The sequence below is a fragment of the Vulpes lagopus genome, chromosome 15 (genome assembly GCF_018345385.1).
Source record: "Vulpes lagopus strain Blue_001 chromosome 15, ASM1834538v1, whole genome shotgun sequence".
Classification (NCBI taxonomy): domain Eukaryota; kingdom Metazoa; phylum Chordata; class Mammalia; order Carnivora; family Canidae; genus Vulpes; species Vulpes lagopus.
The window spans coordinates 27,906,577-27,922,058 of record NC_054838.1 but is presented as its reverse complement, the minus strand read 5'-3'; the positions used below and the strand labels follow the sequence as shown (position 1 = coordinate 27,922,058).

At 38.4% G+C, this 15,482-nt stretch overlaps 2 protein-coding genes across 4 annotated transcripts in view; both read right to left on the bottom strand.

The window, feature by feature from the left end:
- The window catches only part of ACER3 (alkaline ceramidase 3), a 159,035-nt gene that overhangs the window by 40,137 nt on the left and 103,416 nt on the right, over nt 1–15,482 (bottom strand). For all 3 annotated transcript variants that reach the window (XM_041729977.1, XM_041729978.1, XM_041729979.1), the window contains 3 exons: nt 15,000–15,052; nt 12,138–12,219; nt 7,554–7,589 (listed from right to left, as the gene is read on the bottom strand). In XM_041729977.1, coding sequence (XP_041585911.1) covers nt 7,554–7,589; nt 12,138–12,219; nt 15,000–15,052 — 171 coding nt within the window. The remainder of the gene's footprint in view (nt 1–7,553; nt 7,590–12,137; nt 12,220–14,999; nt 15,053–15,482) is intronic.
- On the bottom strand, nt 8,544–10,450 carry LOC121476241 (T-complex protein 1 subunit eta-like). Its single transcript, XM_041729976.1, is given in 2 exon segments — nt 8,544–9,091; nt 9,093–10,450. Coding segments are annotated over 2 exon segments (1,632 nt in total). The 5' UTR covers nt 10,341–10,450; the 3' UTR covers nt 8,544–8,707.

Genomic DNA, 15,482 nt, shown 5'->3' with positions numbered 1-15,482 from the left:
TTTTAATACTATGAAGTAATCCCTCAGCTTTTCCCATAAAGTCTATCTTGTTCTATAATAAAACAACTATACCACATATACATATAACAGAATTATGCTTAGTGTTTGCATGGTATATATACTTTTCCACACTTTCACTGTCCACTTTTCCATATCTTAATATTTCAGGTGGACTCTTTTTCAAGGCCTTGATATGACTCTTGCCTACTATTTGTAGTCTCTTTACAACAGCAGAATCCAACAACTATTATTGAATATTGTATTAGATCCTGGGAATAAAATGGTGTGGAGTAAAGGATTAATATCAAGGATCAGCTTGATGTAGGACTAGTTGAGAACGACCTCAGTCTCGAAGGCTTGAATGTAGCAGTTAAGATAAATAGAAAATATTATGTCTGCTTTGGTTGTGAAAGACCGCACCTAGGTTGGAGGCTTGGGGTCTGATGAGAACAGTATTAAAGGTGCTCATTATAAAGAATGGTAGGAAAAAGGGGCTAGAGCTTCTATGTGTTACAATGACCTCCACTACACATAGCTCTCATCTCTGGCAGGTGTACATAACTTATGTGGATGAGAGGGCAAAAGAATCTGTGCATAAAAATAGCTCTGGATCTCCTGATGAGATGAAAACATTATACTCCTACAGTATACTGCTGTATACTCCACCATGTATCCCCTTATTCCCTCTCTGAAGCTAAGTAAACATAGCATTAAAGATGATTAGAGGCTGATTGCCAGTTTAAATCTGTAACTGCAGCTGTGATGCTCTAATGGTGAACAAGAAAGGCATGATCCCTGTCCTCACAGCAATTACAATCTATTGTGGAAAAAGATAAATAATCAGGCAATGAAAGATCTAGTATTTAACTCTGTGACAGAGACTGTACAGAGTGCTTTGAAAGCCACCTAATCTAGACTTTTGCAGATCAGAAAGACTTTTATGGAGGATATGATTTTTAATTTTATAATTGAAACATTAGTAGAAGCATCATTAATAATCACTTAAATACTATTTGGAGAAGATGGAAGAGGGGTGTGTGGGTGGCTGTCAGCTGAGTGTTGGACTCTTGATTTTGCCTCAGGTCATGATCTTGGGTGATCTGAACCCAAGCCTATGATCAGAGTGTCAAGGTCTGCTCTGCGTGGGGAGCCTAAGATTTTCTCTCTCCCTCTGCCCCTCTCCACCCCATGTGCACGCTTAACCCTCTCACTCTTTCAAAAAAAAAAAAAAAAAAAAAAGAGGTTGGAGCTGGATGAAAGTAACCAGCATAGCTTACATTCTAGAGACCAGAAGAAAGTATGTCTAGAATATACTGTTGACATGAAGAGTGGGAAAAATGAAGTCAAAAAGGTAAAACCAGAGGTCAAATCTGGCTTTTCAAGTCATGTTAAGGAGTTGAACTTTATCTTATAAGCAAAAGGAAGTCATTGCTTCTCAGCCTTTTGGCCGTGTAATATCTGTTTTTATCAGCAAAAGGAAGTCAATGGAAGTTTCAGCAATAGTGGAACATGATTACTCGTGTATTAGAAAGATATTTCTCTCTTGCTGGGTGGAGAATGAATTAGATGGAGGCAAGACCAATGGAAAACAAACCAATACCAAGGTATTACTGTAACCTAGGTGAGCGATGGGGCCTGAACCAGGGTACTATCACTGGGAACGGAGAGAAATGGACATATTAAAGAACAAATTAGTCTTGGACTGATAATAATTTGATATGGCAGTTAGGAAGAATTGGGAAAGCCAATGATGGCCTGGTTTATGATTTTAGTAGTTAGGTGCATGGTGAAATTGTTCCTTACATTAGGATATACAAGAGAAGAAATATAGGAGGGAAAAAAATGGTGATTTCATTTCTAGATATGTTCAGAGTTTGAAGTGTCCATGAGATATCCAAATAGAGATCTCTGAGAACCAGATGTTAGACATCTGGGTTTATATCTGAGAAGAAAAAAATCTAAGCCGAAGAAACAGATTTATGAATCGCCACCATACAGAAGTCAAAGGGAATGGATTGTTCAAGGAATATGTCAAACACATCAAATAATGGGTAAGTTAGAACCTATACTCTGGCAGTGCACTGTGGTTTTCCAAATTAATTTTATTCTTTCCACAAGCACCTCTACCCCATACATTCTGATTCTCTTCTAGGATCTGTGGCAGATCTTGCTAGTGACCTATTCAGTATTCATTCTCTCTGTTTTTTTGTCTTTACAGAAGACTGATTTTATTGACCAACAATATGTCCAGCTATAAAAGCTTGATTTCTCAGTCTCTGCCGCAGCAAGAGGCAGCCACATGACCTTAACAACTTTTTTCTATGCATATTCTAATATTAGTCATTTTTAAAATAAAAAGATAATAGAATACATACTTTTTTGCTCCTTGTAATTTTCACCTAAAATACTTTTTATTCTGATAATAAATTCCAAAGTAATCTGCTACAGGAGCATCATCATGGAATATGGAATATGGACTTTGGAATAAAAAAGACCTGAGTTCAATTTCTAGCACTACTAGGGACTAAGTGAGAAACCCTGGACTAATTTTTTTTTTTAAGATTTTATTTATTTATTCATGAGAGACACACTTAGAGAGAGAGAGAGGCAGAGAGAGCAGGCTCCATGCAGGGAGCCCGACACGGGACTCGATCCCGGGTCTCCAGAATCACAACCTGGACTGAAGGCGGTGCTCAACCGCTGAGCCACCAGGGCTGCCCTGGACTAATTATTTAACCTTTCTCATGCTCAGTTATCTCATCTATAAAATAAAGATGGCAATTTCTATACAGATCTGTTGGTATTTAGTAAGATAATAGGTAAGTCAATCTATATAAACTATATGAAAGAATATATACTACTCAGCATATAGCAGATACTAAAAAATGTCAGCTTTTCCAAGTGTGTGTACATAGTAATTTCCTTATACCACTAATTTGTAGTAAAATGGCACAAATAAAACATAGCAGAATAAAATTTAAATAAATCTGTTTAAGTTCTGTTTTCAAACTGTTTATATAGTATGTTCTTTCTTACAAACCTTGAGGGTTAAATTAGAAGGGAGAGCAAAATACTGATGTGTCATGTCTGGATATAATCTCCAGGAGACATCTACTTAGGAAGATTTTAAGCAATAGCATTTTCTGAGATAATAGATGAAATCTGAGATATTTAGTTACTGATTTAGCAACCGGCTTAAAGAGGGTTCACTAACTTCTTAAAAGTTCTTTTAACCTATTTTCATGTATACTTTTTTTGTTGTTATTTTCTTACTTAAGCTACTGAGTCCCACATCAGGCTCCCAGCTCTGTGGGGAGCCTGCTTCTGCCTCCCTCTCTGTCTCTCACGCATAAATAAAATATTTTTAAAAAAGTGTTTATTCTTTCCTTCTAATTGTATACCACCACTTATCTGTGTAGTCCCAACTCAACTATCTCCTTTCAGAAGCTTTCTGTGATCATGGTAGGCAGAAACATACCTGTGTCATTTTACATCTTTACATGTACTTTTAGTTCACACTATTATTATATTTATTGCCTTGTGCTTTACCTTAGATAGTTTTATATTATCCATATGAAATAAAACCCCTCTTCATTTTAAACATTTTATAGATGAGGAAATTGAAGAATAGGCACAGTATGAAATTTGTCCATGGATAACAAAGTGGCAAAAAATTGAGACTCCAAACTTCAAAAAATCAAGATTCCCAACTCTCAAGCCAGAGCTCCTTTAGACAACACTGCTTTTCTCTCATTTCCCATTATTTCTAAGAGCTTGAAATTTACTGTAAATCTTGTCACAAATTCCAAAACTTTTCCAATTACAAAATTCAAAACAATTTTTCTAAATTCCTGTACATAATATCAAACAGTGATATGAAAGAATGAGAGCAATACTCCACAAACTTAGACGAAAAGAAGGTTCTGAGAAAAAGCAGTTCTCTTAAGAATAATACCCAGAAACTAATTAGGAATAGATTTGTTTAAGCTATTGAGCATAAATAAAAAATATTAATTCTGGGGTGCTTAGCTTGGATGAGTTGGTAGAGCATGCAGGTCTTGATCTTGGGGTTGTGAGTTCAAGCCCCATGTTGGACATGGAGCTTATTTAAGAAGAAGAAAATAAATTCTAATAACTTAACAGGACCACTGAAGATATTCTAGATTAGACTTTGGGGCAAAGGCCTCTTCAAATAAACCATTACAAACAGTGAGAAGTACTACTGTATCACAATAGCAGGCCGTCTTCCCTACCTCGTTTTTTAATATTAGAGGAAGTAATAATTTAGCTATATGCAATAAATGTATAATTCTATCCTGAGACATCTAAGCAGACAGACTGCACCCTTATGTACATTACCACTGCTTTTACATACTATATTTTTACAAGTCTATCTTCTTGACCAGTGAGCTCCTTGAGACTAGTAACCATGTTTTATTTGCTTGGGTTTATTAATATTAGTTATCATTTACTGACTGATTACCATCTGATAGGGGTTTTTATGCATTATCTCATTTATTTTTTAAAAGATTTTATTTTGATAAATAATTTAATAAAAATTAAATGAAATCTTAAAAAAAAGGATTTTATTTTTATGTCATTATCTACACCCAACATAGGGCTTGAACTTAAAACCCCAAGATGAGAGTCACATGCTCTACTGACTGAGCCACCTAGGCAACCCCATGTTATCTCATTTAATCTTCAGACAACCTCAGGAGATTATTACACCAATTTTAGAAATATAGTATAATGAGTTCTGTAAGAGTAAGAACCTCATCATTTTATTCACTAGTATCTCTCTAATGTCTAGTACAGCACCTGGCATATTGAAGGCACTTATAAAGTGTTTGTGGAATAATGAAGAAACCAAAGCTCAAAGAAGTAATTTGTCCAGGGTATACAGCTAGTAAGTAGAGAGATTCAATTTGAATCCAGGTCTGCGTGACTTTAGATCTTCAAATTTTTGCTTCACTGCCTATTTCCAACTTCCAGCTCACATCTGTTGAATGAATGAATGTCTTCTACCTTCAGACGACTTACTCACTTCAGCCTACCATTCCCCCACTTCTCTCCTGAGAAGCCCTAGAATATAACCCATAGCTCTAAGCCTTCATCCTCCTGCCCTTCCTATTAGCAAACATTTACCACTATCTACAGAAAAGAGAGTATGTATTACTGAAAAAATACATGGAAGTTGCAGCCTGGGAAGACAGATGAATAATTTATTACTTTTATTTCATAAACAGTGTAAAGTAGGTCTAAAACAGAACATGGAAAAAAAAAAGAAAAAAAAAAACAGAACATGGAAAATTGATGGTCATAAACTTACAAAAATTATCCCAAATTTCCAAATTTTGTCTTTTTGTGCTCATGACTTTTCTTTCTTATAAAGACAAATAAGAAATTCACAAAAGCTGAAATATTCTTCATAGAAGAAACTTCCTCCTCTATATTGTGTCAATAAATCTTTCTAGATAAAGAGGTAATTCCATAATGACATACTTTAAGCTAAAAGAAACAGGAAAGTGAGGCTGTTCTCTCTTGTAACACCTACTTTCACCTTGTCTGTAGAAAAGCAAGGCATAATAATGTGGCTTTGGAATTTATTTTTAAAAAAGGAGATTTCAGTTAGATGACTACTATCTAGCTTAAGTTAAAAAAATTATAGGAACCCTTACTTTTTATATAAGTACAAGATAGTCTAAAACTACAAGGCAGGATCCCTGGGTGGCTCAGCGGTTTAGCGCCTGCCTTAGGCCCAGGGCGTGATCCTGTAGTCCCGGGTCCCACATCAGGCTCCCTGCATGGAGCCTGCTTCTCCCTCTGCCTGTGTCTTTGCCTCTCTCTCTCTCTCTCTGTGTCTCTCATGAATAAATAAATAAAATCTTTTTAAAAAAATAATAATAAATTAAAAATAAAACTACAAGGCTTCTGATACCTCTGAAATATGTCCTTATTTATTTGTTTTTTTGTTTGTTTTCTAGTTAAAAGAATTGTAATAGGAGTCAAACAAATCTAGGTTAAAATCTTGGCTCTGACTCTTAACTGTGTAACCACTGGGCAAATTCTTTTTTTTTTTTTTCTTAATTTTTTCTTATTGGAGTTCAATTTGTCAACATTTAGCATAACACCGAGTGCTCATCCTGCCAAGTGCCCCCCTCAGTGCCCACCACCCAGTCACACCAACCCCCTGCCCACCTCCCTTTCCACTACCCTTTGTTTGTTTCCCAGAGTTAGGTGTCTCTCATGTTTTGTCATCCTCATTGATATTTTCACTTATTTTTTCTCCTTTCCCTTTATTCCCTTTCATTAGTTTTTTTAAAAAATTTTTATTTATTTATGATAGTCACACAGAGAGAGAGAGAGAGAGGCAGAGACACAGGCAGAGGGAGAAGCAGGCTCCATGCACCAGGAGCTCGACGTGGGATTCGATCCCAGGTCTCCAGGATCGCGCCCTGGGCTAAAGGCAGGCGCCAAACTGCTGCACCACCCAGGGATCCCCTTTCACTAATTTTTATATTCCCCAAATGAATGAGACCATATATGTTTGTCCTTTTCCGATTGGCTTATATCACTCAGCATAATACCCTCCAGTTCCATCCACGTCGAAGCAAATGGTGGGTATTTGTCGTTTCTAATGGCTGAGTAATATTCCACTGTATACATAGACCACATCTTCTTTATCCATTCATCTTTTGATGGACACCGAGGCTCCTTCCACAGTTTGGCTATTGTGGACATTGGGCAAATTCTTAATATCTCTGAGTTCATTTACCTTAAAATGTGAATAATAATCCCTAATTTGTAGGACTGCTGGGGACATTAGAGTCTGCAGTAATGGGCACAGATAGGGCTGGGCATAGGGCTAGGCACTTGGCAGCATTCAATTAACAATGGCTCTATTTCTTTAGGGTCTGCTACTTATTTTACTCTGGTTTCATTACGGGATGCACTTAAATAATTATTTTCTAGAGCAAAGTTTCCTATGTTTGCTTTCTTCAATGTGAGTAACCTCCCACCTCAAAAAAAAAAAAAAAAAACCTCATCAAACAGGGAGGAAATATTCAAGGAATTTTCAGTCTTTCTTTTCTAGAAAATAGTATCATAAAAAAGACTTCGTATTATATGTGCATAAATGCTGTTTTTTTCTGCTTTTTAAAAAATATTTTATTTATTTATTGATGAAAGAGAAAAAGAGGCAGAGACATAGGCAGAGGGAGAAGCAGGCTCCATGCAGGAAGCCCGATACGGGACTTGATCCTGGGACTTCGGGATCACATCCTGAGCCAAAGGCAGACGCCCAACCACTGAGCCACCCAGGCATCCCAGTTTTTTTTCAAGAGCAATGCTACACCTAACTACTAATAGCCAGCTGGGCTTGGGCACTGGCATCCTTAAGCACTTGAGTTTGCAAACTCTGTTTTAAGCAATTCCACAGGCTATCTAACATTTTATTTTCAGAAATTGTATCAGCATATAATTTACCAGGAAAGGAAACAAAATGCAGGAGAACTATTGAACAATCAAGTGTGTAATAATTTTTAAATTACCTGATGGAATATAGGCTCCTTTACCTTAAGGTAAACCTACAAAATATTAAAAGAAACACATGTGATTGAAGTGCATTATTGAGGGGGAAGAAAACTTATTCCAACAATTCTGCAAATCCCAAACCTCTCTTGCTTCCCTAGTCCTGCTACTTAGATCTGACCCAGTCATGTAAACACAATCAGATTAGGTAGCATTAACCCACAGCAGGGCTAGTACCTACAGGTGGGTCTCTCCCACCTAGCTTTACCATGGTAAACTAAACATTTTAAAGCTATTGTGGAATACTCTGGCCTCTTGGCTTCTAACATCAGCATCAAGGAGGGGCAACAGTAATTACTCATGAGAGCTGAAGAGATTCTGCTGAAAATGTCTGTAACACTTTTTTTCAACAAAGAACACTGGACTTAGAGACAGCAGTTATTTCAAACTCTGCCATTTACTTACTATATACCTTAAGCAAGTCAGTTAACCAAAAGACTCATTTTTTCCTTATCTGGATAATGGGAATACAGTGGTAAGGAATGATAAGCTAAAATACATGAAAGTTTTTAGCTTATAATGCATGCTCCGTAACTGAAAACATTTAAAACAGATTTCTTGTGCTCTCTTTTACTTTCAAAACGTCTAACTCACTCATCTAGATGTAGAACTCATCACCTAAATGCATTCCCAATTACACAAACCCTAATTTTAGGTTCCAATATCATGTGGGTGATTAAGTTCAATGCCTATTTAAGAATTAGCATGCATTTACTGTCCTATAAAAATATGCCTTTAAAATGACATGGTAGAGAGAGATCAAAAGTCAAATCATAATCCTGAAATGACTCCCATCACTTCAAGAAAAAGTCCAAATTTCAAAGCTTTCCATGATTTCACTCCTGACTTTCTGTCTGGCCTCACTGCTGTCCTCTTGTCCTTTTTTCATCCTAGGTTCTAGAAGTACAGTGCTTCTGCATCTTTAAACATGCCGCTTTTTTTTTTTTTTAAGTCTATTAAGTTTATTTAAGTCTTTAAGTTTATTTAAATAACCTCCAGTGAGAGCTGAGCAGGCCAATTACTACCCCTTCCTCATAATACCCATTAACCAAGACAGAGTAAGCATACCCTGCAGCCAGCCTGCCAGCCACTCTTGTGAGGGACAAGGTGCCTCTCAGTGTGGGCGGCCTCGGCCCCATCCCTGGCCCACAGCTGGGGGAGCGTCTACTGTTGAGCAAGGGTTTTTGATGGTCTCATCTACTGACACGATAAGGCAGGCGGCCTCAGAGGCTGCGGTCAGGGCATTAATGCGCACCATGGCTGGCTCCCACACAAACGCCTCAAAGTTGTCAGCAATGTCCTCATTGTTGACGTCCACTCCATACCACATGCCCCCCTGGGCATGCCGAGCCCGCAGCTTGTTGAGGATTTTTGTGGCATCAAAGCCAGCATTGTCACACAGCTGACATGGGATAATTTCCAAGGCCTTGGCATATGCCCTGATCAACAGCTGCTGTTTTCCTAGAATGGTCCTTGAGTAATCCTGCAGATACTTGGAAAAGCTCCATCTCAATGGCCCCGCCACCAGCTACCACTGAATCATTCTTGATGGCCCTTCTGACGATCATGATGGCGTCATGCAGAGACCGCTCTGTCTCCTCCATAAACTGCTCAGCACCACCACGAAGGATGATAGTGCAGGTCTTGGCCTTGGGGCAGCCAGTGAAGAAATTGTACCTCTCGCCTCCAATCTGCGTCTCTTCAAAGACCTGGCAGCGGCCTAGCACATCAGCTGACAGAGCATTCACACTGGTTTGGATGGAGCCTCCGCAGGCCATCATTGTCCTCTTTAGATCCTCCTCCGGCACTCGGCCAGCACAGAACATGTCCCTGTTGGCAAAGTATTGGGCGGCCACATCCCCAATGGGGAGTTTGGACAAGATGACTTTGGCTCCAGAATGATGGATCCTCTCTAACTTGTCATAGAGAATGTTCTACTCAGCATCAACAATTGCCTGATAATCCTCCACCGTATGGACTCTGATTTCAGTATTATCTTTCTCAGCTTTCAGCTCAAGCTCAACATTTAAAAGGGCAATCATTGGATTGTTGTACTTTTTGGGTTGCATTTCAAACCCAGCATAAGAGAAAGTCTTCTTGAATGCAACGCCAGCTACCAGCTGGGACTCCTCTAGAGCACCACCTTGCACCTTCTTGATTCCAATCATTTTAAGCTGCAACAACTCATCGAGCATTATCACTGCATCCACCACCATCTTAGCGAAGAAGGCTTTCTGCTGGGAAATCAGCTTAGAGCTCAGGGCGGTCATGGCACACTTCTCCAGCAGCTTCCTCTGTTCCACTTTATCTTCCTTCTTCACGGTCATAGCGATCTCTTTGATCTTGTTAACTGCCAAATGGGTGGCAGTGTGGAAAGCTCGGATGATGATCTGTGGGTGCAAACCTTCTTCCACATAGGGTTTCATCTGCTTCAGAAACTCTGCAGCCAGCAGGGTCACTGAGGTGGTACCATCACCGACCTCAGCGTCTTGGGATTTAGCAATGTCCACTAGAGTCTTTGCTGCTGGATGGACAACATCAAGGAGTTTCAGAATTGTGGCCCCATCATTAGAAATTGTTGCTTTGCCTTGGCCATCTACAATCAGCTTGTCCATGCCACGAGGGCCTAGGGTGGTTCTTACAGCCTTCGCAATCACCTGGCAGGCACTGATGTTACTTTTAAGCTGGGGGATGCCCTGGGAGCTATCGGTCCCCTCTTTTAATAGGATAACTGGTGTGGGCATCATTTTGGAAGCTTATTCGGTGGCCCGCTATTCCTCCAGTCTCCTAAACATGCTGCTCTTTACTTTGTTCAGAAATCCTCCCCTGCTGGCAAGCATTCATCTTCCAAGATCCAGCTCAAACTATTCCTCTTTCCTGAAGCATTTCCTAGTCCCTTTTCCATTCAGCAGAAGCAGCCATTCACCCTCCTTTGTGCCCTCACTGACCATGTATAAGCATCATGTAATTTACTGGTTTGTTTTTCTCTCCTACAAAGCAATAATTGCTTTGACAGCACAGGCTGTGCTTAGATATCTCTATATCCTCATTTAACGTAGTGCTGACCTCACAAAAATTTTGTATAATTTTACAATTTGGCTACAAAGTTTCTTATTCCTGGAGGAAGTTCCTATCCTCACTACAGTAAGAGGAGAATATTTCCTTTAAGCACCCACAGAGCTTTAATAATAAGATATGCATGAGACACTATGTATCTGTAACTCTAAACTCAGTAAGGAAGAATGCTTTTCATATCTGAAATGTGTTGTTTCAAAATACTAACTTCCCTTTGTATAGTTTCATATTCCCATTGCTAGTAATAACAGAAATGCAAAAGGACATGTCTCTTAAAGACATTTTTTAAGGCAAACGAATTACGGAGTCCTTACCATATACCATGTATTAATTTTTGTAACTAACATGAAACATATGCTATTATTATCTTCATTTTACAGATGAGGAAATTTAATGCAGAGAGATTAAGTAACTTGCCCAAGGTTCCCAGTTATCAAGTAGCAGTACTGGTCCAAGCTCGGATCTGACAGACTTCCAAGCCCGTATTTCTGACCACATCAGTTCTGAACTTGCAAAGGGGTCCAGTTTTGACTCTGCCACCAATTCTCTATATAAACTTGGTTGGCCAGGCAAGTCACTAAAACTCTGTCTCTTCTTTTATACAATAATAAGACTTCCTTTCACATCTGAAACACTAGGATTCTCTCATGATCAATGAGTATGTAGTTTATGTGAAGGACTAGAAAATAAGTGTAGAAGCATAAGAAAAGAGTGTATTTGTTCTTTCAACCTCCTATTCACCTTCTCAGCTCATTGATATCTAACCTCTGCCTCTATCATTATATTGCTGACAGTATCCTTATTATGGTCATCTGGACTTTTAATTGAAATTTTTATGGGTCAAACTTCAATCTTTATTTTACTCATCCTCTTCAAGACAACTAATGCTATCACTTCTTCTAGAAATCTCTTTGTACTCTATGATATTGGACGCTCTAATTTTCCTGCATCTCTCATTACTTGTTCTAGGTCTCCTCCATTTCTTCTATCTGACCTTCAAATGTCAGTGTTCCCATGTATAGCATGGTAATTATAGTTAACACTGGGTTGAATACTGGCAATTTGCTAAGAAAGTAGATTTCAGGTGGTCTCATTTCTCGCTCTCCACTCACTCTCTCTCTCTCTCTCTCTCTCACACACACACACACACACACACACACACACACGGCAACTATGTGAGAAGATAAGTTAATTAGCTTGCCTATGGTAATCATTTCACTCTGTATATCAAAGTATCATGTTATAGGCCTTGAATGTATATAATTTAGGGTAAAGTATCATAACTATACTCTCTTGTTTATCTCTCTTAAAAAAAAAAGTGTTCCATAGGGTTGCATCTGTGGTCATCTTAATGGTTCATGCTATCTCTGTGTCAGTTCATCTATTCCCACATTTCTAGTACTACCTTGACCCTGACAATTCTCAAATCCATATCACATGCTTAATGTTAGAAACAAAATAGGACTTACTGTGGTTACTATTAAACTGAACAGAACTAAGATAAAAAGTAGATGGTAGTTTACAGAGTTCTTCATTTTGAAACATTCAAACCTTTAAAAAGACAGAAAGAAATTTGTTTTAGAATATATGACTAGTAAAACAAATAGAATGCTATCTTACCACTTGTATATACACCTCTGGGTCTAGTGATGCCCATCATTTTCTCCTACCCAAACTCTCATCTCAGAGAACCTGGACCAACTACAGCCTAGGGAAATCAGGAGCAGGCACCTAGCTTAAACTGGGCCAATGAGAGGCTCTCTTCTGAAAACTTAGGAGTTTGGGAGTCAGAGACTAAATCAATTAAGTGTGGAGAATCAAAGTATAAAGTCTTATGGATTCAAAGTCTGATGCTGATATTTGGGCAGCTAAATTGAATGAACAAGAAGATGAATGAGCAGAGAACTGATCTGCAGGGAGGAAAAAATAAAGTAGATTCAAAGACTTGAGACCATGTGGAGAGGAAGGAACAGAGAAAAAAGGGTATGAGAGAAAGTTGCCCTTGAGTTGTAGTCAGGGTGTACTTTCTGCTGTTGGGTTTCATTACTACTTGTTCATGTCCATAAAATAAATAAATCTCTTACTCAAGCTGGCTTGAGTAAATCTTGCAATGAGACATTCCCAAGCCATACCAATATGGAAAACATCACTCTATTATAATTGTCTCTTTATGGGTCTCCTAAACTAGACTGTGAACTCCTTGTGTGTAGGGATAAACTCTTTTTCTCATGTATCTAATCACTAGGCTAGCAAATACTCAGTAATGAGGAAATATGAACAAATATTTGACTATCAGTTAGGTATCCAACCTTTGAACCTGTATTTTAGTACAAGCAGCAGGAAGAGTTCTGAGTTTATTAGTTAATTGGCTGTGGGAATGGAAATTGGATCCAACTCCTATTTTCTTATCTGTACAGAAAGGTGATTGGCCCAGATGATTTCTAAGATCTCTTTTACCTTTAAATTCTGTGACTTGATGACTTATTAAAAAAAAGCTTACCTGAAAGTATTTTTTTATTTTATTTTTTATATTTTAAAGATTTTATTTATCTATTCATGAGAGACAGAGAGAGAGAGAGAGAGAGAGAGAGAGGCAGAGGGAGAAGCAGGCCCCATGCAGGGAGCCCAAAGTGGGACTCGATCCCGGGTCTCCAGGATCACGCCCTGGGCTGAAGGCAGGCACTAAGCCGCTGAGCCACCCGGGCTGCCCTGAAAGTATCTTTCTAGATCAGGGGCAGCAAACTACTGCCCAAAGGCCCAAACAGGTTTTTGTAAATAAACTTTTACTAGAACAGTTGCATTCATTTGTTTACTTATTATCTATGGCTGCTTCAATGCTGCAATAGCAGAGTTGAAGAGCTGCAAGGACCATAGGCCCACAAAACCTAAAATAATTACTTATCCATCCCTTTACAGGAAAAGTTTCAAATAAGCTCTTTGATCATTTTTATTTTTTTTTATTTTTTTAAGATTTTATTTATTGGTTGATGAGAGATACAGAGAGAGAGAGAGAGAGAGAGAGAGAGAGGCAGAGACACAGGCAGAGGGAGAAGTAGGATCCATGCAGGAAGCCTGATGTGGGACTTGATCCCAGGACCCCAGGATCACACCCTGAGCTAAAGGCAGATGCTCAACCACTGAGCCACCCAGACATCCCTCTTTTATTATTTTTTAAAATATTTTATTTATTTATTTATTTGAGAGAGAGAGAGATAAAGCAAGAGTGGGAGGGGGCAGAGGGAGAGGGAGAAGCAGACTCCCCGTTGAGCAGTGAGCCTGATGCAGGGCTTGATATCAGAACCTTGAGATCCTGACCTGAGTGGAAGACAGATGCCCAACCGACTGAGCCACTCAGATAACCCCAGATAAGCTCTTTTAAATAATATGTTTTCTGAAATGATTCTGATTTTTTGATATCTTTAGACACTACCTTATATATTTAGAAGAAAATATTCTTAGGGTGCCTGGGTGGCTCAGGTCATGATCTTAGGGTCTTGAGATCAAGCCCTGTATCAGACTCCATGCTGAGTGTAGAGCCTGCTTGGATTCTCTCTTTCCCTCTGCCCCTCTCCCCACCCACTGCTCACACTAGCATGCTCTCTCTCTCAAAGAAGAAGAAAAAGAATAGGAAGAAGAAAAATTAGAAGAAGAAGATGATGATGATGATAACTTGAGCTAGCAATAATGATTATATTGAAGAGACTTAAATAGCCATCATATAAGGGGCTTAGAAAAACTTTTAAGTACTAGTGCTAGGGAATTAAATCCATAGTTAGAAGGTAAGTTTATTAAACTTGTAGTTCAATTCTCAACTCTGACATTTACCAGCTACATGGCCTTAGGCAAGTCTCCTAAGCATAAGTTCTGCTTATATCCTTAGACAAGTTATTAAATCTCTCTGTGCTTCACTTCTTCATCTATAAAATGGGGATAAAACCCATTTACTTGCACAACTGAGAGAATTAGAGATGATCTATCCAATACCTAGCACACTCACGGATACTAAGTACATAAAAATCATATATATTATAACATAAAAATAATATTTATCTAAATTTGTATACACTCATAACTCAAGGAAAGGCAGATTACAAAGTTAAGTCAAATTTAAGTAAGGGTTTATTTAAACTGGTCATAGGGTTTTGTTAATAAACAAAATTATTATAACTTCCCACAGATTATACTCTACATGGAGATCACAGAAGTTATAACCTTTACACTATTACAATCTCTCAGTATGATATAACAGGGTTAACTATATTACTTAATTCACTATGAGGTGAATATAAATTTTAAAATATATTAAACTGAATGTTAAACATAGTACTTACATGCAGTACACAAATATACAACAGCTGTAAATCATTGGGAGTTCATCCAATAGCTATAAGAAACAAAGAAAGAGGACTTGAATATTGCAGATGTGCAATTATTATGCAAATCAAAATAAAACATTAAAATGATTACAATGGTCATCTCTTGTTTAGAATCTTTTACTAATTTTTCATATATTTAACATCTAATTTACTATGAGTGTTGCTCCAGGTCATTGGAAGGACGTGACTGTCAGTTGACCTGTGAGCTCGACCCAGGCGACTGGAGGCTCCTCACCCCCTCCTGTCCTTGGAATAGGAGTTTCACTTGTCTTTCTCGCTCCCAGAGGCTGTTCCAAGGACATAGTCTTGAGATAGTGATGTGGTATTGAAAACACCTGCAAGATATACTTGACTGAACTGAATTAAAATCTCATTACAAAGTGAAAATTTGGTAGCAGGTGGGGGACCAATTGCTGCCACCCACAATGAGTCTTGTAT